Genomic DNA, 26,519 nt, shown 5'->3' on the forward strand with positions numbered 1-26,519 from the left:
GCCCCTCTTCTGTGGAACCAGCTTCCAGTTTGGATTCGGGAGACAGACACTATCTCTACTTTTAAGATTAGACTTAAAACTTTCCTTTTTGCTAAAGCATATAGTTAGGGCTGGACCAGGTGACCCTGAATCCTCCCTTAGTTATGCTGCAATAGACGTAGGCTGCCGGGGGATTCCCATGATGCATTGAGTTTTTCCTTTCCAGTCACCTTTCTCACTCACTATGTATTAACAGACCTCTCTGCATTGAATCATATCTGTTATTAACCTCTGTCTCTCTTCCACAGCATGTCTTTTATCCTGTCTTCCTTCTCTCACCCCAACCGGTCGCAGCAGATGGCCGCCCCTCCCTGAGCCTGGTTCTGCCGGAGGTTTCTTCCTGTTAAAAGGGAGTTTTTCCTTCCCACTGTCGCCAAAGTGCTTGCTCATAGAGGGTCATATGATTGTTGGGTTTTTCTCTGTATCTATGAAGCGCCTTGAGGCGACTTTTGTTGTGATTTGGCGCTATATAAATACAATTGAATTGAATTGAATTGAATTGAACTTGGGCCCAACTTCAACTTTAACCCAGCTTTACTTTGTTTATTGAAAGGTTCCAGCAATAAAGATGACTTTTGAGTTTAGTTCTGCATCCAAGTCCTGCATTAGGGCCCATACACTGCCTGCCACACAGAGTCATTGTGACAAGTAGTGCAACAGCATTGCTACATAGAGCAAGAGTCCAGGTTTTAAACTGTTCTGGCAGTTCAGACCTCTCACTTTGTAACATATTGGCACAGTATAAATTTTGAATTATTGAAAAATGCTGAACATTTAAAAACCTATATCAAACAACAAAGGAAAAAAGCAACATGTGAAACTACCTCCCACCACCCACCCAGCTCACCCCCACTGATAACACACACACACACACACACACACACACACACACACACACACACACACACACACCAGCTATCAAACCAGAGTAGCTATTGGTTTGATAAATATAAACGCTGAGGGAGTCAGCTAGAACTTCATCATCTGGGGTACTCCAGTTTGCATAACAGAATCATGATGTGCAGTACTGCTGTCTGCATTATCACAGCTTAGGCAATATAAGACTCTAAGATTTTTTGCCAATGGATCTTTTCAACTCTGCACTTGGAAAAAATATCACTTTTTTGCGTCCTGCATTTTTCATTATAAGTGGATTTATTGGCATTCCTAATATAAAATATTATTATGCCTTTCTGTTTTTTGTTTATATTATTTCTGTCCTGGCAAACACAGCTGTCATGGCCACAATATATTTGGATCACAATCTAAGAACACCGAAATATATTGCAGTTTTCAATCTTGCATTGGTTGATCTGTTAGGTAACTCTGCCATGGTGCCAAAGGTTCTCGATATCTTTTTGTTTAATCACCCTCACATTTCCTATAATGACTGCTTGACATTCCTGTTTTTCTGCTATGTATTCCTTTCGATGCAAGCTCTAAATCTGGTTGCACTGTCATATGACAGAGTTATGGCGATCGTTTACCCACTGCATTATCAACTGAAGGTGACTCAAAAGTTCATGCTCTGTTTAATTGCCTCTTTCTGGGTGTTTGTCATTATTGTTGTACTTATTGCAACTGGCCTTCTTACAAGGCTTTCCCTCTGTGAGTCAGTCGTTATTAAAAGCTTTTTTTGTGACCATGGTCAGATATACCGGCTTGCATGCAATGATTATACACCCAGCGATATAACTGCTTGGATTTTGCCAGCTCTTATTCTTTGGCTTCCTCTTTTGTTTGTTTTGTTGAGTTATCTGAGTATAGGCTATGCTTTAGCTAAGGTAGCCACAGTTCGAGAAAGAATGAAGGGCTTTAAAACCTGCACAGCTCATCTTTCATTAGTGGCAATCTATTTCCTCCCAATATTAATCACATTTATTCTACGTGCAAACATAGAGCCACATGCCAGAATCATAAACCTGTCTCTGACATCAGTCTTTCCTCCAATGCTGAACCCTATCATATATGTTCTTCAGACACGAGAAATCAAAGAATCTCTGAAGAAGTTCTTAAAAATCACAACACACTACAAAAATAGAAAAGTCAAATTTAAAAAGTAAGAATAAATTTGGCATAAATATTTTTACCCCTTTGTTAATTTAAGGAATGCATATAAAATAAAATAAAAATGTTCAAGTATGTTTAAGTACTTCCAAATAGAACCCAAATTACAAATGTCACACTTCACGGGGCAGTGTGTGATTGATTTGAAAACACATCCTGTAGCAAAGATTTGTGATTTGTAATTTTTTAATCAACTGTAATTGTTACTGTTAGGACCAACACAGAGAGACATACAGATACTTATTCACAACTATGGGTCAGTTTATGAACGTGAAAGCTTAGGAGTTTATCATAAATAAAATAAAATAAAATAAAATAAAGCCTGTTGACAAGTCATGCACAAACAGGGAAAGCATGGAAAGGTGAAAGATTAGATTCAAAGTAGGGACCTTTATGCTGTGAGGTGATAGTGATAACTAATCACATTTATCTTTAGCCAAATGTAAGGGTTGCCTTTCTGAGAAATATGCATTGCAGCATGACATATGCTTGTTTTTGGTTTTTTTTTCAAAGTGAGATTCAGTAAAGCTACTATATAACTACAGAAATACATTTTAATGACTGTTTAAATAGATAATTTTCTGCTATGAGAATATGTCAGGAAGCCTTCCAACTTCTCTTTCTTCCAGATTCTATGTGGATATGGGCCGCCTTTGATTAGTGTTTCAAAGAATGTCCAACCAAAATGTAAATATAATGTAAAGGACTGACTAAACTGGTAGAAACCCAGAAATGTTATTTTTTGTGGCTGAATCATTGTGTAGTGACCCGATTGAGTAAATTCTACTTATAACAATATAATCACATGGTTTGATTACAGAGGGAACACAGGGCTAATAAAAGTGAAAGACCATGTGGTTAAGTTGAGACTATGAGTCGTATTCTTTATATTTATGAGAAAATTCATATTCACTCACTAATAAATTAAAAAACATTGGTGAAAAAAAGTTTAAAAAGCACAGGAGGAATCAGCAGTACTGAACAGGCCAATTGCTATCCGGTAATCAGATTACAATGTAGGGTTTCTGAGTGATTTGCCGTTAGTAGTAACAAACCACCCAAAGTGTAAACTCAAAGTGTAGACTCTACACACTGGGTACTCTTCAAGGGGTATAAAAGAAAATCTCACCAGTCTGTACAAGAGCGAGGTCTAACCAAGTGTGTTAGCTCACATACTGTAATATGTAATTTGCTGGTAATAGAATCACAGTCAGTCTTTCAGTAACAAAGGACAACAATGTTTCATGTCTCATAATAACAATATAACATTTTATAATTGGTGGTGAAAAGTGAGACTATTTAAAATGTAATGTATAAAAATCCTAAAAATAATGTGTGAACATTTTATTGTGAGCACAATTGTGCTGGAGTAATACACTTACAAGTAGAAAATATTTTAAATCTAATTTCCAGTGTTTATAACGATGACCAGGAAGCAGGGTTGGAGGCAGTGACTCAGCGGAGGGTGGCCTCCAATTCCTGGTTGAGGCGTTCTGTCTGACCGTTAGTCTGAGGATGGTGTCCTGAGCTCAAACAGGGTTTTGTTCCTAAGGATGTACAAAACGCCCTCCAGACCTGCGACGTGAATTGCGGTCCTCTGTCAGAGACGATCTCAGTGGGTATCCCGTGCAGCCTAAAAACATGGTCAACTAGCAGATTAGCAGTTTCAGTGGATGTGTTTGTCGAGGGCAATGAAGTGAGCTGCCTTGGAAAATCTGTCAATCACAGTGAGGATTGCGGTCTTGCCAGAAGAAACCGGTAAAACAGTAACAAAATCCAAAGAAATATGCAACCAGGGATGCCGTGGAATGGAGAGAGGCTGCAACAACCAAGCCGGGCATTGCGTGTTAGATTTGCGGTTTCACGTTGCGGGACCCTGGGCGGTAAGAGATCGAGAAGTTAAACCTACTGAAAAACATGGACCAGCGAGCTTGACGTGAATTCAGTCTCTTGGCTGTACGAAGGTAAGTCAAGTTTTTGTGATCAGTCCACACTATGAATGGGTGTTCCGCTCCCTCGAGATAGTGCCGCCACTCCTCTAAGGCCAGTTTCATGGCCAACAGTTCCCTTTCACCCACATCGTAATTCCGCTCAGCGGTGATAAGCGACAGGGAAAAAAAGGCGCACGGGTGAAGTTTGGACGCCGTGCCAGAGCACTGTGACAATACCGCTCCTACCCCGACGTCAGACGCATCCACCTCAACTATAAATGGCTTCTTGGGGTCGGGGTGAATTAAAATCGGCGCTGAGGTAAATAGTTCCTTTAACTTGGAGAAAGCAGCTCCTGCTTCCGGACCCTAAATGAAAGGGAGCTTTGAAGATGTTAGCTGGGTCAGCAGTGCTGCTACTTGGCTGTAGTTTCTGATGAAGCGGCGGTAAAAGTTTGCGAAGCCCAAGAAACGCTACAGAAGACTCCGGGACGTTGGAATGGGCCATTGCACGACTGCCTGTATTTTAGCCGGGTCTGTCTTCACCTGCCCCCCCAAGGATGTAGCCCAGGAACGAGACGGAAAGGGAGTGGAATTCACATTTCTCCGCCTTAACGTACAGTTTATTCTCCAGCAACCGTTGTCACACGGCTCGGACATGCGTTTGGTGCTCCTCCAGGTTTTTGGAAAAAATCAGGATGTCGTCGAGATAAACGAAGACAAAACGGTCGAGGAAATCTCGCAGTACATCATTCACCAGATTTTGGAAAACCGCTGGGGCATTTGTGAGACCGAAAGGCATCACTAGATATTCAAAGTGCCCCAAATGAGTGTTAAAGGTGGTTTTCCACTCATTGCCCTCCCTGATTCTGACGAGGTGGTACGCATTTCTGAGGTCTAATTTTGTGAAAATGGAGGCACCATGGACCGTCTCGAAGGCGGAACTGATCAGCGGTAAGGGGTATTTGTTTTTTATCGTTATGTCATTAAGCCTCCTAAAATCGATACAGGGCCGTCCTTCTTACCGACAAAGAAAAATCCGGCCCCCATGGGTGAAGAGGAGGGTCTGATGATGCCCACGGCCAGAGAATGTACTTTTCCATGGCTGTCTTCTCGGGGCGTGTCAGGTTGTAGAGGCGGCTTGAAGGTAGGGTGGAACCCGGTAACAGGTCTATGGCACAGTTGTAAGGTCTGTGCGGGGGTAGTGATTGAGCTTTGTCTTTGTTAAAAACCTCCCTTAAGTCATGGTATACCAAAGGTATAACAGAAAGGTCTATGTTGGCGCTTTCGTCATGTGCGAGCTCGACAATGGCAGACGGCGGGGCTGAGACGAGACAATTGGCATGGCAAAATGGGCTGCAAATTATAACTTTCTGCCCTGCCCAGTGCAGATGAGGGTTATGTAGTTTTAGCCAGGTGAAACCAAGGATAACGGGAGTGCTGGGGGAGTGGAATGTCAAGAAGGGGAGTCTGTCCCTATGGTTGCCTGAGGTGACTATAGTAATAGGTGCGGTGCAGTGAGTGATGTGAGAGAAAACTTGGTTTACTAGTGCTTTAACTGGGATGCTAGAGTCCAACTCAAAAAGGGGAATATTCAGCTGCTTGGCTAATTCTTTATCAATGAGGCTTTGCTCGGCGCCCGAATCGACTAATGCCTGGGACGTGTGGGTCGCAGAACCGAGCAAGAGCGTAACCGGCAACAAAAACGGGGCTTAGAATCAATATTGGTACCACCCACCCGTATCCCCGGACCTACCGGTGGGCGCCCCCTTTTCCTTTCTTGGGACAGGTGGAAATAAAATGCTCAGCGGAGCCACAATAAAAACACGAGCGAGAGCGACAACGCCTCTCCCTCTCTTGCGGGGACAACCGGGATCACCCGATCTGCATGGGTTCTGGTTCCGATTCAGTCCTCTCCACGGCGACTGTGGCCGAAGGCTGAACCGGAAGCGGCGATGGGGAAATGAAAACCGGGGACACACGCCGCACTGGCTGACGGGTACTGGAGTTCCTCTCTCGCTCCCGCAGTCTGTTGTCAATGCGAAGCGTGAGCGAGGCTAACTCCTCGAAAGTGACAGGTTCGTCTCGGGACGCTAGCTGATCCTTCATGTGCTCGTTCAGCGACTGCAAATAGACTCCCTGAAGGGCCTTATCGGGCCAGCCGACTGCCGCCGCGGCAGTGCGGAAGTCAATCAAATAATCCGCGATGCTACGGCAGCCCTGACGGAGATTTAACAGCCGCCGAACCGCACTGCCCACCGAGATAGGGTGAGCAAAAGTCTTCTTGAACTCGCCAAGAAAGGCATCATAGCTACAAGACGGCAACGGGTGTACGCTCAGGTATGCCTCGGCCCAATTTAGGGCTTGGTCGCGTAGTTTACCTATTACCGTATTTCCACAACTATAAGGCGCACATAAAAGCCTTAGATTTTCTTTAAAAAGTGCGGCGCGCCCTGTAGTGCAGTGCGCCCTGTGTGTTGTAAGGAGGACGTAGTAGAGAACACCATGAGAACGCTAAAGGGTGAAGTGTGGGCGTTGATCGTATATACCGGGACAGGTATGTGCATTATGCGGAACATCGTTGTTTTAACAACCCTGAAAATGGCAAAGAGACACGCTTATGAAGCACAGTTTAAACTGAAGGCCATCAGCTACGCAGAGGAACATGGAAATCGAGCAGCCGCGAGAGAATTCAAGATTAATGAATCAATGGTTTGCAAGTGGAGGAAGCTGGAAAACAAGCTCCGACAGGTCAAGAAGACGCAGCTGAGTTTCCGCGGACATAAGGCGAGGTGGCCCGAGTTGGAGGAAAGACTCGAGCGGTGGATCATCGAGCAAGGAATGAGTGGGAGAAGCGTTTCGACGGTCACCATTCGACTAAAAGCAGTTTCGCTAGCAGAAGAAATGAAAATTGAACATTTCCGAGGAGGTCCGTCTTGGTGCTTTCGTTTCATGAAACGGTGCCATTTTTCCATCCGGACCAGGACTACGGTAGCGCAGCAACTTCCAGCGGATTATAATGAAAAGCTGGCCATCTTCCGCTCCTACTGCAGCAAACACATCGCCGACAAACACATCCAGCCCAGCCACATCACTAACATGGACGAGGTGCCGCTCACTTTCGACATCCCGGTGAGTCACACTGTGGAGAAGAAGGGGACCAGCACGGTAGCGATACGCACAACGGGGCACAAAAAGTCTTCTTTTACTGTTGTGCTTGGCTGCCATGCTAATGGACAGAAACTGCCGCCTATGGTGATTTTTAAGAGAAAGACTTTGCCTAAAGAGAAGTTTCCAGCAGGAATCATCAAGGCAAATGAAAAGGGCTGGATGGATGACAAAATGATGAAAGACTGGCTGAGGGCGGTGTATGTAAGGAGACCAGGTGGTTTTTTTCCACGCATCACCATCGCTGTTGATCTGTGACTCTATGCGTGCCCATCTCACAGCCGATGTGAAAAAACAAGTGAAACAAATGAACTGTGAGCTTGCTGTCATTCCGGGAGGCCTGACAAAGGAACTCCAACCGCTGGACATCGATGTGAACCGGCCGTTCAAAGTAAGGCTGTGAGCGGCGTGGGAGCGATGGATGACCGATGGAGACCACAGTTTCACTAAGAGTGGAAGGCAGCGCCGGGCGAGTTACGCCACAATTTGCGAATGGATTGTAGATGCTTGGGCTAACATGTCTGCATAAAAATGTGAGTACCTAACTCAGTTTTGCTCCCGCTTCATTTTTAAATACGCACACTTGTATGCTGATGATGATGACGATTACCGGTAATAAAAATGTGAGTACCAAACTCAGTTTTGCTCCCGCTTTATTTTTAAACACTGATACTTGTATGCGCCCTATAATCAGGTGCGCCTTATGTGTGTGTTAAATACAGTAATGGCACACATAACTGAGACTGCGCCTTTTAGTACGGTGCGTCTTATGGTTGTGAAAATACGGTATATAGGAAACTCGAACTGTGTCTAAAACGAAAGAGCGGGGCGAACGCCCGAACGCCAGCTCACACTGTAAAAGAAAACCGCTACAGGCCCCCGGGTCACCTGCGCACGGCTCCGGCTCTGGGGAAGCTGCGTCGCGGAACAGGTAAGCTCGCTGGGGCTCGGGATCTGCCACGGGCTGAGGTGAACTACTGGCGGCGGGTTCTGACTCCGCCGAGGGTTGAAGGGACTGGATGTCGGATTGCATTTTAACCTGCTCGTCTGTAAGCGTGTGTACTTGGGCTAGGAGATACTGCAGCGTCTGTTCGTGACTACCGATGATAGCCCCCTGCTTACTTATCGCTACACGGGTTGGGTCTGCTGTGTCCATAAAACTGTCCTGAGTATACTGTCACGGCCGAACGGCGCGAGGTAACAGAGATGGACACAAGTGCAGAAACCAAACCGGAAGCGAGACGGTAAGTGAACAGAAGGTTTATTTCCCCCCACAGTTAAACACCAGCAAAACAACACGACGCCACCACACTAGAGGCGCGCAGAAAAACTAAGTTAACTAAGGGTGACCTAGACAACTCTAGGGTGCAGCTGAACAGCTGAGGCAGTGGAGAGGTGGAAACTGGGCTATGAAGTGGCCGGGGCACTGTAATGAGAGGAGAGGGCACAGTCAACGGGATCCAGCAGACAATCGGCGATCCTGGTGGATGAGGTGGAGGCGAGACCTCCACTCCAGGAGCTACCTCTGAGGACAAGAAAAACAGGTAAGTCGTCACACGGGTTCTGGACAAAGCAATCACACTCCACTTGACTAACATGGGGATAGCAGATACTCAGACGATGAACGGTTGAGTGCGCAGGTCTTATATGCTGCCGGAATAATTGCCCACAGGTGGTCAGCCAGGGAGGAGCAACCAATCTCTGCCTAAAGGAGGAGGAGCCGCTGTTGGAGACCTGCAGGTAACCACCCAGACCATGACAAATCTGAACCCATCTTATCTTAAAGGCCTCATGGTACCATATCATAGAATGGGAGTGGGTGACCTTGATATCCACCCTTAAAAGTCCTGGGCTTCTGGGGGGGGTTCCTGAGATGCACTATTTCTTTTTCCTCATCTTTTTTGACTGACTGTTTATACACAACTTTGCATTTAATCATTAGTTATTATTAATCTCTGGCTTGCTTCTACAGTCTGGTTTTGTCTACTGTTCCTCTGCTCACCTCCAGCCAGTCGCAGCAGATGGCTGACCTTCCCTTCTGTCTGAGGATTTTTTCCTGTTAAAAGGGAGTTTTTCCTTCCCACTTCCCAATAATGGTGTATCACTTCAGCCTAGTGAAAGAACTACTGCTTCGAAGATGCCTACCTGTTCATCAGAGGTTTCACGCTTGAGCTTGTTGGAGGCATTTGCTGTCCCAGAATATCCAGGGTGTGGCTCACCCTGGATATTCTGTCTCTGCACATCTCACCGCCTGCAGAGACTGCTCCCCAACTGCAGCAATTGATACTGTCTCTCCACATTCCTCCACAAATGTGAGTGAAATTGACTTGGGCCCAACTTTAACCCAGCTTTACTTTGTTTTTTGAAAGGTTCCAGCAATAAAGATGACTTTTGAGTTTAGTTCTGCATCCAAGTCCTGCATTAGGGCCCATACACTGCCTGCCACACAGAGTCATTGTGACAAGTAGTGCAACAGCATTGCTACATAGAGCAAGAGTCCAGGTTTTAAACTGTTCTGGCAGTTCAGACCTCTCACTTTGTAACATATTGGCACAGTATAAATTTTGAATTATTGAAAAATGCTGAACATTTAAAAACCAATATCAAACAACAAAGGAAAAAAGCAACATGTGAAACTACCTCCCACCACCCACCCACCTCACCCCCACTGATAACACACACACACACACACACACACACACACACACACACACACACACACACACACACACACACACCAGCTATCAAACCAGAGTAGCTATTGGTTTGATAAATATAAACACTGAGGGGACCAGCTAGAACTTCATCATCTGGGGTACTCCAGTTTGCATAACAGAATCATGATGTGCAGTACTGCTGTCTGCATTATCACAGCTTAGGCAATATAAGACTCTAAGATTTTTTGCCAATGGATCTTTTCAACTCTGCACTTGGAAAAAATATCACTTTTTTGCGTCCTGCATTTTTCATTATAAGTGGATTTATTGGCATTCCTAATATAAAATATTATTATGCCTTTCTGTTTTTTGTTTATATTATTTCTGTCCTGGCAAACACAGCTGTCATGGCCGCAATATATTTGGATCACAATCTAAGAACACCGAAATATATTGCAGTTTTCAATCTTGCATTGGTTGATCTGTTAGGTAACTCTGCCATGGTGCCAAAGGTTCTCGATATCTTTTTGTTTAATCACCCTCACATTTCCTATAATGACTGCTTGACATTCCTGTTTTTCTGCTATGTATTCCTTTCGATGCAAGCTCTAAATCTGGTTGCACTGTCATATGACAGAGTTATGGCGATCGTTTACCCACTGCATTATCAACTGAAGGTGACTCAAAAGTTCATGTTCTGTTTAATTGCCTCTTTCTGGGTGTTTGTCATTATTGTTGTACTTATTGCAACTGGCCTTCTTACAAGGCTTTCCCTCTGTGAGTCAGTCGTTATTAAAAGCTTTTTTTGTGACCATGGTCAGATATACCGGCTTGCATGCAATGATTATACACCCAGCGATATAACTGCTTGGATTTTGCCAGCTCTTATTCTTTGGATTCCTCTTTTGTTTGTTTTGTTGAGTTATCTGAGTATAAGCTATGCTTTAGCTAAGGTAGCCACAGTTCGAGAAAGAATGAAGGGCTTTAAAACCTGCACAGCTCATCTTTCATTAGTGGCAATCTATTTCCTCCCAATATTAATCACTCTACGTTTAAACATAGAGCCAAATGCCAGAATCATAAACCTGTCTCTGACATCAGTCTTTCCTCCAATGCTGAACCCTATCATATATGTTCTTCAGACACAAGAAATCAAAGAATCTCTAAAAAAGTTAAAGGGAAGAATCACAACACACTACAAAAATAGAAAAGTCAAATTTAAAAAGTAAGAATAAATTTGGCATAAATATTTTTACCCCTTTGTTAATTTAAGGAATGCATATAAAATAAAATAAAAATGTTCAAGTATGTTTAAGTACTTCCAAATAGAACCCAAATTACAAATGTCACACTTCAGGGGGCAGTGTGTGATTGATTTGAAAACACATCCTGTAGCAAAGATTTGTGATTTGTAATTTTTTAAGCAACTGTAATTGTTACTGTTAAGACCAACACAGAGAGACATACAGATACTTATTCACAACTATGGGTCAGTTTATGAACGTGAAAGCTTAGGAGTTTATCATAAATAAAATAAAATAAAATAAAGCCTGTTGACAAGTCATGCACAAACAGGGAAAGCATGGGAAGGTGAAAGATTAGATTCAAAGTAGGGACCTTTATGCTGTGAGGTGATAGTGATAACTAATCACATTTATCTTTAGCCAAATGTAAGGGTTGCCTTTCTGAGAAATATGCATTGCAGCATGACATATGCTTGTTTTTGTTTTTTTTCAAAGTGAGATTCAGTAAAGCTACTATATAACTACAGAAATACATTTTAATGACTGTTTAAATAGATAATTTTCTGCTATGAGAATATGTCAGGAAGCCTTCCAACTTCTCTTTCTTCCAGCTTCTATGTGGATATGGGCCGCCTTTGATTAGAGTTTCAAAGAATGTCCAACCAAAATGTAAATATAATGTAAAGGACTGACTAAACTGGTAGAAACCCAGAAATGTTATTTTTTGTGGCTGAATCATTGTGTAGTGACCCGATTGAGTAAATTCTACTTATAACAATATAATCACATGGTTTGATTACAGAGGGAACACAGGGCTAATAAAAGTGAAAGACCATGTGGTTAAGTTGAGACTATGAGTCGTATTCTTTATATTTATGAGAAAATTCATATTCACTCACTAATAAATTAAAAAACATTGGTGAAAAAAAGTTTAAAAAGCACAGGAGGAATCAGCAGTACTGAACAGGCCAATTGCTATCCGGTAATCAGATTACAATGTAGGGTTTCTGAGTGATTTGCCGTTAGTAGTAACAAACCACCCAAAGTGTAAACTCAAAGTGTAGACTCTACACACTGGGTACTCTTCAAGGGGTATAAAAGAAAATCTCACCAGTCTGTACAAGAGCGAGGTCTAACCAAGTGTGTTAGCTCACATACTGTAATATGTAATTTGCTGGTAATAGAATCACAGTCAGTCTTTCAGTAACAAAGGACAACAATGTTTCATGTCTCATAATAACAATATAACATTTTATAATTGGTGGTGAAAAGTGAGACTATTTAAAATGTAATGTATAAAAATCCTAAAAATAATGTGTGAACATTTTATTGTGAACACAATTGTGCTGGAGTAATACACTTACAAGTAGAAAATATTTTAAATCTAATTTCCAGTGTTTATAACGATGACCAGGAAGCAGGGTTGGAGGCAGTGACTCAGCGGAGGGTGGCCTCCAATTCCTGGTTGAGGCGTTCTGTCTGACCGTTAGTCTGAGGATGGTGTCCTGAGCTCAAACAGGGTTTTGTTCCTAAGGATGTACAAAACGCCCTCCAGACCTGCGACGTGAATTGCGGTCCTCTGTCAGAGACGATCTCAGTGGGTATCCCGTGCAGCCTAAAAACATGGTCAACTAGCAGATTAGCAGTTTCAGTGGATGTGTTTGTCGAGGGCAATGAAGTGAGCTGCCTTGGAAAATCTGTCAATCACAGTGAGGATTGCGGTCTTGCCAGAAGAAACCGGTAGAACAGTAACAAAATCCAAAGAAATATGCAACCAGGGATGCCGTGGAATGGAGAGAGGCTGCAACAACCAAGCCGGGCGTTGCGTGTTAGATTTGCGGTTTCACGTTGCGGGACCCTGGGCGGTAAGAGATCGAGAAGTTAAACCTACTGAAAAACATGGACCAGCGAGCTTGACGTGAATTCAGTCTCTTGGCTGTACGAAGGTAAGTCAAGTTTTTGTGATCAGTCCACACTATGAATGGGTGTTCCGCTCCCTTGAGATAGTGCCGCCACTCCTCTAAGGCCAGTTTCATGGCCAACAGTTCCCTTTCACCCACGTCGTAATTCTGCTCAGCGGTGATAAGCGACAGGGAAAAAAAGGCGCACGGGTGAAGTTTGGACGCCGTGCCAGAGCACTGTGACAATACCGCTCCTACCCCGACGTCAGACGCATCCACCTCAACTATAAATGGCTTCTTGGGGTCGGGGTGAATTAAAATCGGCGCTGAGGTAAACAGTTCCTTTAACTTGGAGAAAGCAGCTCCTGCTTCCGGACCCTAAATGAAAGGGAGCTTTGAAGATGTTAGCTGGGTCAGCAGTGCTGCTACTTGGCTGTAGTTTCTGATGAAGCGGCGGTAAAAGTTTGCGAAGCCCAAGAAACGCTACAGAAGACTCCGGGACGTTGGAATGGGCCATTGCACGACTGCCTGTATTTTAGCCGGGTCTGTCTTCACCTGCCCCCCCAAGGATGTAGCCCAGGAACGAGACGGAAAGGGAGTGGAATTCACATTTCTCCGCCTTAACGTACAGTTTATTCTCCAGCAACCGTTGTCACACGGCTCGGACATGCGTTTGGTGCTCCTCCAGGTTTTTGGAAAAAATCAGGATGTCGTCGAGATAAACGAAGACAAAACGGTCGAGGAAATCTCGCAGTACATCATTCACCAGATTTTGGAAAACCGCTGGGGCATTTGTGAGACCGAAAGGCATCACTAGATATTCAAAGTGCCCCAAATGAGTGTTAAAGGTGGTTTTCCACTCATTGCCCTCCCTGATTCTGACGAGGTGGTACGCATTTCTGAGGTCTAATTTTGTGAAAATGGAGGCACCATGGACCGTCTCGAAGGCGGAACTGATCAGCGGTAAGGGGTATTTGTTTTTTATCGTTATGTCATTAAGCCTCCTAAAATCGATACAGGGCCGTCCTTCTTACCGACAAAGAAAAATCCGGCCCCCATGGGTGAAGAGGAGGGTCTGATGATGCCCACGGCCAGAGAATGTACTTTTCCATGGCTGTCTTCTCGGGGCGTGTCAGGTTGTAGAGGCGGCTTGAAGGTAGGGTGGAACCCGGTAACAGGTCTATGGCACAGTTGTAAGGTCTGTGCGGGGGTAGTGATTGAGCTTTGTCTTTGTTAAAAACCTCCCTTAAGTCATGGTATACCAAAGGTATAACAGAAAGGTCTATGTTGGCGCTTTCGTCATGTGCGAGCTCGACAATGGCAGACGGCGGGGCTGAGACGAGACAATTGGCATGGCAAAATGGGCTGCAAATTATAACTTTCTGCCCTGCCCAGTGCAGATGAGGGTTATGTAGTTTTAGCCAGGTGAAACCAAGGATAACGGGAGTGCTGGGGGAGTGGAATGTCAAGAAGGGGAGTCTGTCCCTATGGTTGCCTGAGGTGACTATAGTAATAGGTGCGGTGCAGTGAGTGATGTGAGAGAAAACTTGGTTTACTAGTGCTTTAACTGGGATGCTAGAGTCCAACTCAAAAAGGGGAATATTCAGCTGCTTGGCTAATTCTTTATCAATGAGGCTTTGCTCGGCGCCCGAATCGACTAATGCCTGGGACGTGTGGGTCGCAGAACCGAGCAAGAGCGTAACCGGCAACAAAAACGGGGCTTAGAATCAATATTGGTACCACCCACCCGTATCCCCGGACCTACCGGTGGGCGCCCCCTTTTCCTTTCTTGGGACAGGTGGAAATAAAATGCTCAGCGGAGCCACAATAAAAACACGAGCGAGAGCGACAACGCCTCTCCCTCTCTTGCGGGGACAACCGGGATCACCCGATCTGCATGGGTTCTGGTTCCGATTCAGTCCTCTCCACGGCGACTGTGGCCGAAGGCTGAACCGGAAGCGGCGATGGGGAAATGAAAACCGGGGACACACGCCGCACTGGCTGACGGGTACTGGAGTTTCTCTCTCGCTCCCGCAGTCTGTTGTCAATGCGAAGCGTGAGCGAGGCTAACTCCTCGAAAGTGACAGGTTCGTCTCGGGACGCTAGCTGATCCTTCATGTGCTCGTTCAGCGACTGCAAATAGACTCCCTGAAGGGCCTTATCGGGCCAGCCGACTGCCGCCGCGGCAGTGCGGAAGTCAATCAAATAATCCGCGATGCTACGGCAGCCCTGACGGAGATTTAACAGCCGCCGAACCGCACTGCCCACCGAGATAGGGTGAGCAAAAGTCTTCTTGAACTCGCCAAGAAAGGCATCATAGCTACAAGACGGCAACGGGTGTACGCTCAGGTATGCCTCGGCCCAATTTAGGGCTTGGTCGCGTAGTTTACCTATTACCGTATTTCCACAACTATAAGGCGCACATAAAAGCCTTAGATTTTCTTTAAAAAGTGCGGCGCGCCCTGTAGTGCAGTGCGCCCTGTGTGTTGTAAGGAGGACGTAGTAGAGAACACCATGAGAACGCTAAAGGGTGAAGTGTGGGCGTTGATCGTATATACCGGGACAGGTATGTGCATTATGCGGAACATCGTTGTTTTAACAACCCTGAAAATGGCAAAGAGACACGCTTATGAAGCACAGTTTAAACTGAAGGCCATCAGCTACGCGGAGGAACATGGAAATCGAGCAGCCGTGAGAGAATTCAAGATTAATGAATCAATGGTTTGCAAGTGGAGGAAGCTGGAAAACAAGCTCCGACAGGTCAAGAAGACGCAGCTGAGTTTCCGCGGACATAAGGCGAGGTGGCCCGAGTTGGAGGAAAGACTCGAGCAGTGGATCATCGAGCAAAGAATGAGTGGGAGAAGCGTTTCGACGGTCACCATTCAACTAAAAGCAGTTTCGCTAGCAGAAGAAATGAAAATTGAACATTTCCGAGGAGGTCCGTCTTGGTGCTTTCGTTTCATGAAACGGTGCCATTTTTCCATCCGGACCAGGACTACGGTAGCGCAGCAACTTCCAGCGGATTATAATGAAAAGCTGGCCATCTTCCGCTCCTACTGCAGCAAACACATCGCCGACAAACACATCCAGCCCAGCCACATCACTAACATGGACGAGGTGCCGCTCACTTTCGACATCCCGGTGAGTCACACTGTGGAGAAGAAGGGGACCAGCACGGTAGCGATACGCACAACGGGGCACGAAAAGTCTTCTTTTACTGTTGTGCTTGGCTGCCATGCTAATGGACAGAAACTGCCGCCTATGGTGATTTTTAAGAGAAAGACTTTGCCTAAAGAGAAGTTTCCAGCAGGAATCATCAAGGCAAATGAAAAGGGCTGGATGGATGACAAAATGATGAAAGACTGGCTGAGGGAGGTGTATGTAAGGAGACCAGGTGGTTTTTTTCCACGCATCACCATCGCTGTTGATCTGTGACTCTATGCGTGCCCATCTCACAGCCGATGTGAAAAAACAAGTGAAACAAATGAACTGTGAGCTTGCTGTCATTCCGGGAGGCCTGACAAAGGAACTCCAACCGCTGGACATCGATGTGAACCGGCCGTTCAAAGTAAGGCTGCGAGCGGCGTGGGAGCGATGGATGACCGATGGAGACCACAGTTTCACTAAGAGTGGAAGGCAGCGCCGGGCGAGTTACGCCACAATTTGCGAATGGATTGTAGATGCTTGGGCTAACATGTCTGCATAAAAATGTGAGTACCTAACTCAGTTTTGCTCCCGCTTCATTTTTAAATACGCACACTTGTATGCTGATGATGATGACGATTACCGGTAATAAAAATGTGAGTACCAAACTCAGTTTTGCTCCCGCTTTATTTTTAAACACTGATACTTGTATGCGCCCTATAATCAGGTGCGCCTTATGTGTGTGTTAAATACAGTAATGGCACACATAACTGAGACTGCACCTTTTAGTACGGTGCGTCTTATGGTTGTGAAAATACGGTATATAGGAAACTCGAACTGTGTCTAAAACGAAAGAGCGGGGCGAACGCCCGAACGCCAGCTCACACTGTAAAAGAAAACCGCTACAGGCCCCCGGGTCACCTGCGCACGGCTCCGGCTCCGGGGAAGCTGCGTCGCGGAACAGGTAAGCTCGCTGGGGCTCGGGATCTGCCACGGGCTGAGGTGAACTACTGGCGGCGGGTTCTGACTCCGCCGAGGGTTGAAGGGACTGGATGTCGGATTGCATTTTAACCTGCTCGTCTGTAAGCGTGTGTACTTGGGCTAGGAGATACTGCAGCGTCTGTTCGTGACTACCGATGATAGCCCCCTGCTTACTTATCGCTACACGGGTTGGGTCTGCTGTGTCCATAAAACTGTCCTGAGTATACTGTCACGGCCGAACGGCGCGAGGTAACAGAGATGGACACAAGTGCAGAAACCAAACCGGAAGCGAGACGGTAAGTGAACAGAAGGTTTATTTCCCCCCACAGTTAAACACCAGCAAAACAACACGACGCCACCACACTAGAGGCGCGCAGAAAAACTAAGTTAACTAAGGGTGACCTAGACAACTCTAGGGTGCAGCTGAACAGCTGAGGCAGTGGAGAGGTGGAAACTGGGCTATGAAGTGGCCGGGGCACTGTAATGAGAGGAGAGGGCACAGTCAACGGGATCCAGCAGACAATCGGCAATCCTGGTGGATGAGGTGGAGGCGAGACCTCCACTCCAGGAGCTACCTCTGAGGACAAGAAAAACAGGTAAGTCGTCACACGGGTTCTGGACAAAGCAATCACACTCCACTTGACTAACATGGGGATAGCAGATACTCAGACGATGAACGGTTGAGTGCGCAGGTCTTATATGCTGCCGGAATAATTGCCCACAGGTGGTCAGCCAGGGAGGAGCAACCAATCTCTGCCTAAAGGAGGAGGAGCCGCTGTTGGAGACCTGCAGGTAACCACCCAGACCATGACAAATCTGAACCCATCTTATCTTAAAGGCCTCATGGTACCATATCATAGAATGGGAGTGGGTGACCTTGATATCCACCCTTAAAAGTCCTGGGCTTCTGGGGGGGTTCCTGAGATGCACTATTTCTTTTTCCTCATCTTTTTTGACTGACTGTTTATACACAACTTTGCATTTAATCATTGGTTATTATTAATCTCTGGCTTGCTTCTACAGTCTGGTTTTGTCTACTGTTCCTCTGCTCACCTCCAGCCAGTCGCAGCAGATGGCTGACCTTCCCTTCTGTCTGAGGATTTTTTCCTGTTAAAAGGGAGTTTTTCCTTCCCACTTCCCAATAATGGTGTATCACTTCAGCCTAGTGAAAGAACTACTGCTTCGAAGATGCCTACCTGTTCATCAGAGGTTTCACGCTTGAGCTTGTTGGAGGCATTTGCTGTCCCAGAATATCCAGGGTGTGGCTCACCCTGGATATTCTGTCTCTGCACATCTCACCGCCTGCAGAGACTGCTCCCCAACTGCAGCAATTGATACTGTCTCTCCACATTCCTCCACAAATGTGAGTGAAATTGACTTGGGCCCAACTTTAACCCAGCTTTACTTTGTTTTTTGAAAGGTTCCAGCAATAAAGATGACTTTTGAGTTTAGTTCTGCATCCAAGTCCTGCATTAGGGCCCATACACTGCCTGCCACACAGAGTCATTGTGACAAGTAGTGCAACAGCATTGCTACATAGAGCAAGAGTCCAGGTTTTAAACTGTTCTGGCAGTTCAGACCTCTCACTTTGTAACATATTGGCACAGTATAAATTTTGAATTATTGAAAAATGCTGAACATTTAAAAACCTATATCAAACAACAAAGGAAAAAAGCAACATGTGAAACTACCTCCCACCACCCACCCAGCTCACCCCCACTGATAACACACACACACACACACACACACACACACACACACACACACACACCAGCTATCAAACCAGAGTAGCTATTGGTTTGATAAATATAAACACTGAGGGGACCAGCTAGAACTTCATCATCTGGGGTACTCCAGTTTGCATAACAGAATCATGATGTGCAGTACTGCTGTCTGCATTATCACAGCTTAGGCAATATAAGACTCTAAGATTTTTTGCCAATGGATCTTTTCAACTCTGCACTTGGAAAAAATATCACTTTTTTGCGTCCTGCATTTTTCATTATAAGTGGATTTATTGGCATTCCTAATATAAAATATTATTATGCCTTTCTGTTTTTTGTTTATATTATTTCTGTCCTGGCAAACACAGCTGTCATGGCCGCAATATATTTGGATCACAATCTAAGAACACCGAAATATATTGCAGTTTTCAATCTTGCATTGGTTGATCTGTTAGGTAACTCTGCCATGGTGCCAAAGATTCTCGATATCTTTTTGTTTAATCACCCTCACATTTCCTATAATGACTGCTTGACATTCCTGTTTTTCTGCTATGTATTCCTTTCAATGCAAGCTCTAAATCTGGTTGCACTGTCATATGACAGAGCTATGGCGATTGTTTACCCACTGCATTATCAACTGAAGGTGACTCACAAGTTCATGTTCTCTTTAATTGCCTCTTTCTGGGTGTTTGTCATTATTGTTATACTTATTGCAACTGGCCTTCTTACAAGGCTTTCCCTCTGTGAGTCAGTCGTTATTAAAAGCTTTTTTTGTGACCATGGTCAGATATACCGGCTTGCATGCAATGATTATACACCCAGCGATATAACTGCTTGGATTTTGCCAGCTCTTATTCTTTGGCTTCCTCTTTTGTTTGTTTTGTTGAGTTATCTGAGTATAGGCTATGCTTTAGCTAAGGTAGCCACAGTTCGAGAAAGAATGAAGGGCTTTAAAACCTGCACAGCTCATCTTTCATTAGTGGCAATCTATTTCCTCCCAATATTAATCACTCTACGTTTAAACATAGAGCCAAATGCCAGAATCATAAACCTGTCTCTGACATCAGTCTTTCCTCCAATGCTGAACCCTATCATATATGTTCTTCAGACACAAGAAATCAAAGAATCTCTAAAAAAGTTAAAGGGAAGAATCACAACACACTACAAAAATAGAAAAGTCAAATTTAAAAAGTAAGAATAAATTTGGCATAAATATGTCTACCCCTTGGTTTATTTAAGGAATGCATATAAAATAAAATAAAAATGTTCAAGTATGTTTAAGTACTTCCAAATCGAACTCAAATTACAAATGTCACACTTCACGGGGCAGTGTGTGATTGATTTGAAAACACATCCTGTAGCAAAGATTTGTGATTTGTAATTTTTTAAGCAACTGTAATTGTTACTGTTAGGACCAACACAGAGAGACATACAGATACTTATTCACAACTATGGTCAGTTTATGAACGTGAAAGCTTAGGAGTTTATCATAAATAAAATAAAATAAAATAAACCCTGTTGACAAGTCATGCACAAACAGGGAAAGCATGGGAAGGTGAAAGATTAGATTCAAAGCAGGGACCTTTATGCTGTGAGGTGATAGTGATAACTAATCACATTTATCTTTAGCCAAATGTAAGGGTTGCCTTTCTGAGAAATATGCATTGCAGCATGACATATGCTTGTTCTTGTTTTTTTTTTTTCAAAGTGAGATTCAGTAAAGCTACTATATTACTACAGAAATACATTTTAATGACTGTTTAAATAGATAATTTTCTGCTATGAGAATATGCCAGGAAGCCTTCCAACTTCTCTTCTTCCAGCTTCTATGTGGATATGGGCCGCCTTTGATTAGTGTTTCAAAGAATGTCCAACCAAAATGTAAATATAATGTAAAGGACTGACTAAACTGGTAGAAACCCAGGAATGTTATTTTTTGTGGCAAATAAACTGAATCATTGTGTAGTGACCCGATTGAGTAAATTCTACTTATAACAATATAATCACATGGTTTGATTACAGAGGGAACACAGGGCTAATAAAAGTGAAAGACCATGTGGTTAAGTTGAGACTATGAGTCGTACTCTTTATATTTATGAGAAAATTCATATTCACTCACTAATAAATTAAAAACATTGGTGAAAAAAAGTTTAAAAAGCACAGGAGAAATCAGCAGTACTGAACAGGCCAATTGCTATCCGGTAATCAGATTACACTGTAGGGTTTCTGAGTGATTTGCAGTTAGTAGTAGCTATGATGTTAGTTTTCCCGCTAAAGCATAAATCCCCAGTAACAAACCACCCAAAGTGTAAACTAAAAGTGTAGACTCTACATACTGGGTACTCTTCAAGGGGTGGAAAAGAAAATCTCGCCAGTCTGTACAAGAGCGAGGTCTAACCAAGTGTGTTAGCTCACATACTATAATATGTAATTTGCTGGTAATAGAATCACAGTCAGTCTTCCAGTAACAAATGACAAAGAAACATATGCAAAGGAAACAATAATCCTGGGAGACTACTTACAGAACAATGCCTAAACATATCAGGTCAATGGACAGAAGGTTGTAACTCATACAAAACACTTGCACTAAGAACACTTGAGTACAACACATGCTGTACTCACTAATTGTACTCACTCTACCTGCTGAATTGAATCATGTTATATGTACTAGTGTCCTTAAAGCTGGATGTGAGTGATAGTGAGCAGGCTCAGGGTCGCTATTGCGGGGATCCAGTATTCTTGGAGTTCTTGGTAAGCTGGTGAAAGTCACCCCACTTCGGGGCTCCATTATTATACTGGGGGACTTTTCTTGGTCAATAACAGTGGGGTGATTGGGAGGAATGTCCTACACCCAGTCTGAACATGAACATACTGTCCATGACAAACAACATGGTTAAATATAAATGTGTCTATACCTGTAAGTGCACATATGCAAGGGTGCCCTAACTAAAAAATAAATAAAAATAAATAAGTAAATGGAAGTGTACAATTATTCATTTTCTGTGCTGCTGTCACTCTCACCTGGATGATACTGGTGGCATAGCGAGAAACATGTTTTAAAAAAAAATAATAATAATTTTCAGTACCCTATACCACCCAGCAATTTCTGCTAAGTCTCATGGTCCTGAGCCTGCCGACTCAGTGTTTTGTGTTTCCTTATGCTTTTGTTGTATGTATTCTGTTGTGAATTGCCATTTGTTAGGTTTCTGTTCTTTGCCTGCCTGCTCCCATTTCTCTGTGTTCCCTCCGTCTGTCCATGGTGTCACACTGTCTGCTTGTGAATCTGCCTGTTTAGTTCTTTGTCTTGTCTGGTTCTGTGTCTGTGAGTTTCCTGTTTTATTGTGAAGGTCTCCGTCTCATGTGAGTGTGTTCAGTTTACGTTTCCCCTGTCCCGTCAGCTCTGATTTCTCCCAGCTGTGTTGCCCTCCTGTCTCTCATCCCCCGATTACTGGTGTGTGTATTTAAGCCCTGTGTGTTCTCCTGCCTGTTGCCGGTTTGTCTATGTTACTCCGTGTCAGTCTGCGTTACTCTGTGTTCCTCGGTGTCCTGCTCTTCGTCTGCCTCTCTCTGCCTCTCATCCCTTTGTCGTATGCTCCCATTTCTGTTATTTTAGTTCTCCCACTTTAGGTGTCTTCAGTTATTTTGTCATGCCCCACTGCTCGTTTGCCACTACACCACCTTGTAAATAAACTTCACTAGCATCTTCATCCACTGCTTGCATCTTGGGTCCTCCTTCCTCCACACCACACGGCTCGCCTCCTCAGCCGTGACACTAAGTGAGACTTCCAGTATAACAGTGGAATATGCCACCCGCAGAAATCTTCTGATGACAATAGTGGTTGGGCGCATTAGGGGTGGGAAGGAGTTTGAGTACAGGGAGCTGGTGAGGAAGTTTGTAGAATGGTCCGAAAGAAACACTTATTTCTGAATTTCTGCAAGACAAAAGAGATGGTGGTTGACTTCTGGAGGAAAAAAAACTGTGAGTTGGCCCATCACAACATCTGCTCCACTCCAAACTTCCAAGGCAGTGCACAACATCTATCTATCTTTCCATTCCATTCCAGCCATCCATCCTCTTCTGTTGTGAAGTTTGCGGACGACACTACAGTGGTGGGTCTGATCACCAACAGTGATGAGACGGCTTACAGGGAGGAGGTCAGCGCCCTGACCCACTGGTGTCAAGACAACCATCTCACCCTCAACGTCGCAAAGACAAAGGAGTTGATAGTGGACTTCCGGAGGTGCAGAGAAGTACACACCCCCATCACCATCAACGGCGCTGCTGTGGAGAGAGTGAGCAGCTTCCGGTTCCTTGGTGTACATCTGGCTGAGGATCTTACGTGGTCAGTACACATAAACAAAACAGTGAAGAAGGCGCAGCAGCGCCTCTTCTTTCTCAGGAGACTGAAAAGATTTGGCATGAGCCCCCGCATCCTCAGGACCTTCTATCACTGTGCCATGGAGAGCATCCTCACTGGATGCATCACCACCTGGTATGGCAACAGCACCGCCTACAACCGCAAAGCTCTCCAGCGAGTAGTGCGGTGCTCTGAACGGATAATTGGAGGTGAGCTTCCCTCCCTCCAAGACATCTACAGGAAGCGGTGCCTGAGGAAAGCGGGGAGGATCATCAAGGACTCCAGTCACCCCAGCCATAAACTGTTCAGACTACTTCCATCAGGAAGGAGGTTCTGCAGCATCCGGTCCTGTACCAGCAGACTGAGAGACAGCTTTTTCCATCAGGCCATCAGACTGCTGAACACATCATAGACACCTCACCTTCACTACTGGAACTTCAACATTATGCACTACATACTGTACAGTAATGCCACTGTTTTGCACATGTCTCACTCTGTATATTTTTATATATTTTATTTATTGACTCTATTTAATTTGTAAAATATGTGTATACACACACACACACACACACACACACACACACACACACACGTAGAAAAACATTTAGTATACCCATCCAGAAATTTTTTTTTTTTGCATATACTATTATATATTGTACATATATTTATTAGTTTCAGATGTAGCCATTCTTGTATTTTGCTTGTTTACATTATTGTATTTTGCACAACTCTGTTGCTTGTGAAGCTCGCACACAAGAATTTCACTCGCATGTGCTGTACCAATGTACCTGCACATGTGATGTGACAATAAAAAAAAAAAAAAAGTGAAAAAGTTTCATGAAAAAATACATTACCTTTGATGAGTCTTAACACATGTTAGCGTTTACCATTATTGACTGACTTCTATTAACTAAATTTGCTACTTACGAGCTTATTGACACAAAATAACAGTGCCCAACAGCAAGCTTGGCAGGACAGCAAAGCCGGTATTTGATAATCTTAGATTAATGTCAGGAGTAGAAAAAGGGCACACATTTTCACAAAGTACCCTTTCCAGCTTTTTAATTAATCCAAAACAACATGATTTTGAGTTGTATTGTCAGTCTGAGGTTGACCAAAAATTCGGGATAGTAAGATGGCAGTCAGAAAATATTAACCATTATGTAATATTCCTATTAGTTAAATTGTCTGCACAAAGCTGTAACCATATGGTTTGATGTCATAGGGGAATGCCAAGTGACTATAAGGGACAGAACACAAACGTGCTCTGCTTCCATTTGGAGCCAGTCTTAACTAAAGAAGGTTTGCTGAAACATAAAATAAAGGACATTAACTTTAACCTTCAACATTAAAAAAAAATTATTCAAATGGAATTTTTAAATTCAGCTGTTGGGAAAAACATCACATTTGTGAAACCTGCATATTTCATAATAAGTGCATTTAATGGCATAGCTAATATTAGGTATTACTTTGTCTTTCTGTGCTTTATCTACATTTTTTCAGTGGTGGGAAACACACTACTGATGATTGTCATAATTTTGGATCATACATTGAGAGGTCCAAAACATATTGGAGTTGTGAACTTTGCATTTACAGACCTGTTAAGTAGCTCTGCTTTGATGCCAAAGCTTGTTGACATTTTTCTGTTTAACCATCACCATATCTCCTACAATGACTGCTTGGCATTCATGTTTTTCTGCTTGACTTTTTTTGCAGCACAGGCTTTTAATCTGGTTGTGTTGTCCTTTGACAGAGTCCTGGCTATCATGTACCCGCTGCACTACCAAATGAGAATCAGCCACAAGCTCATTTTATCTTTGATCGCTTTTTTCTGGCTTCTTGCAATTACTATCATACTCACTGCAGTTGGTCTTCTCACAAGACTTTCTTTCTGTGACTCTGTGGTTATTCAGAGCTTTTTCTGTGATCATGGACCTGTGTATCGGCTTGGCTGCAATGATCTTACTCCAAATCGTGTAATTGCTCATTTGGCATCAGTTCTTGTTCTTTGGGTTCCACTGGCATTTATCGTGGGAAGTTACTGCTGTATTGGTTATTCTTTGTCAAAAACTGTTACATGTAGGGAAAGACTAAAGGCTTTAAAAACCTGCACAAGTCACCTTTCATTAGTGGCAATTTATTTCCTCCCTGCACTATTTATCTTTACCTTTGGGAGTACAATACTTCCAAATGCAAGGACTGTAAGTCTGTCTTTGGCCACTGTCATGCCTTTGACTTTAAATCCAATAATCTATGGTCTTCAGACACAGGAAATCAAAGAATCGTTGAAGAAGTTATTAAAAGTTAAAATGCAATTTAAAATTTCTGCAAAGAAATAAACAGCATTCAGATTTGAACCTTAGCAGTACCCAATCATCCTTTGTGGGGGGTTTTAAAAAGCTGAAAACATAGAAAATTTCATGTAAAATAATCCAAAATATGGCAAACAAAACAATGTTTCATGTCTCATAATAATAATATAACATTTTATAATTGGTGTTGAAAAGTGAGACTATTTAAAATGTAATGTATAAAAATCCTAAAAACAATATGTGAACATGTTATTGTGAACACAATTGTGCTGGAGTACATTTACAAGTAGAAAATATGTAAAATCTAATTTCCAGTGTTTATGTCATATTCAGTGGTACAATGCCACAATTTATGCTATAATTTTTTGCTCTTAAAACATCACGTATACGGCTATTGTGTGTGTTTTTGTGAAAGACTGTAATGTAATAGTGTATTTGATGCTGGTCAATGAACATTACAAAGCATAATTATTAATTTTAATCATTTCTTTACATTCTCATTTGACATTCTATGTGAAAACAGATTTAAGAGATCAAATTAGTTTCCAATATGTCTAGGGATGGGAATTGCTACAAATTTACTGATTTGAATCCCATTTTCAAAGTCAATTATCAATTTGATTTCTTGCGGTGTGTTCACACCGAACGCGGTAGACGCGACCAGAGTGTCAGGTTTACATGTAAAGTCAATCGAGAAGCGCGATGCCGCGCGACTGGGGGTCCCGCGAAAATTCAGAAGCAGATTTGCGTCACGAAAACGCATCAGTTGCGCGTCCAAGTAGCGCGAGTGACGCGCGAATAAAAATATGCACGTCAGTTTGTGTGGTGCATTTTGTGCATTCGCGCGTATCGCGTCTACCGCTCGAGTTGGAAAAATCTGAACTCCAGCGTCAAGTCGCGCCGCAACAACCAATCAGGAGCCTGGTGACGTGATGCTCTGACCTAGTTCAGAGGGGCAGATCCAGCCAAAGCCCTTCATTCTTCATTCAATATGGA

The 26,519-nt window shown here is 43.7% G+C and overlaps 3 protein-coding genes and 1 pseudogene across 3 annotated transcripts; all 4 read left to right on the forward strand.

Moving 5' to 3' along the window:
* Positions 1-1,121: 1,121 nt before the first annotated feature.
* On the forward strand, positions 1,122-2,102 carry LOC113030945 (olfactory receptor 1500-like). The gene has a single exon (XM_026182748.1). The coding sequence runs from the start codon at positions 1,122-1,124 to the stop codon at positions 2,100-2,102; it is 981 nt and encodes a 326-aa protein (XP_026038533.1).
* Positions 2,103-10,110: 8,008 nt separating this feature from the next.
* LOC113030949 (olfactory receptor 1500-like) lies at positions 10,111-11,088 on the forward strand. The gene has a single exon (XM_026182760.1). The coding sequence runs from the start codon at positions 10,111-10,113 to the stop codon at positions 11,086-11,088; it is 978 nt and encodes a 325-aa protein (XP_026038545.1).
* Positions 11,089-19,070: 7,982 nt separating this feature from the next.
* LOC113030950 (olfactory receptor 1500-like) lies at positions 19,071-20,048 on the forward strand. The gene has a single exon (XM_026182761.1). It carries the CDS (start codon positions 19,071-19,073, stop codon positions 20,046-20,048), a length of 978 nt encoding a protein of 325 aa, XP_026038546.1.
* Positions 20,049-24,578: 4,530 nt separating this feature from the next.
* Positions 24,579-25,305, forward strand: LOC113031094 (olfactory receptor 1500-like; annotated as a pseudogene).
* The last annotated feature ends 1,214 nt before the right edge of the window (positions 25,306-26,519 follow it).

The sequence above is a fragment of the Astatotilapia calliptera genome, chromosome 10, assembly GCF_900246225.1.
Source record: "Astatotilapia calliptera chromosome 10, fAstCal1.2, whole genome shotgun sequence".
NCBI lineage: Eukaryota > Metazoa > Chordata > Actinopteri > Cichliformes > Cichlidae > Astatotilapia > Astatotilapia calliptera.

Bases quoted from the DNA above. Each gene is read 5' to 3' on its own strand.
- LOC113030945 (XM_026182748.1), top strand. From the start codon at position 1,122: ATGGATCTTTTCAACTCTGCACTTGGAAAAAATATCACTTTTTTGCGT.
- LOC113030949 (XM_026182760.1), top strand. From the start codon at position 10,111: ATGGATCTTTTCAACTCTGCACTTGGAAAAAATATCACTTTTTTGCGT.
- LOC113030950 (XM_026182761.1), top strand. From the start codon at position 19,071: ATGGATCTTTTCAACTCTGCACTTGGAAAAAATATCACTTTTTTGCGT.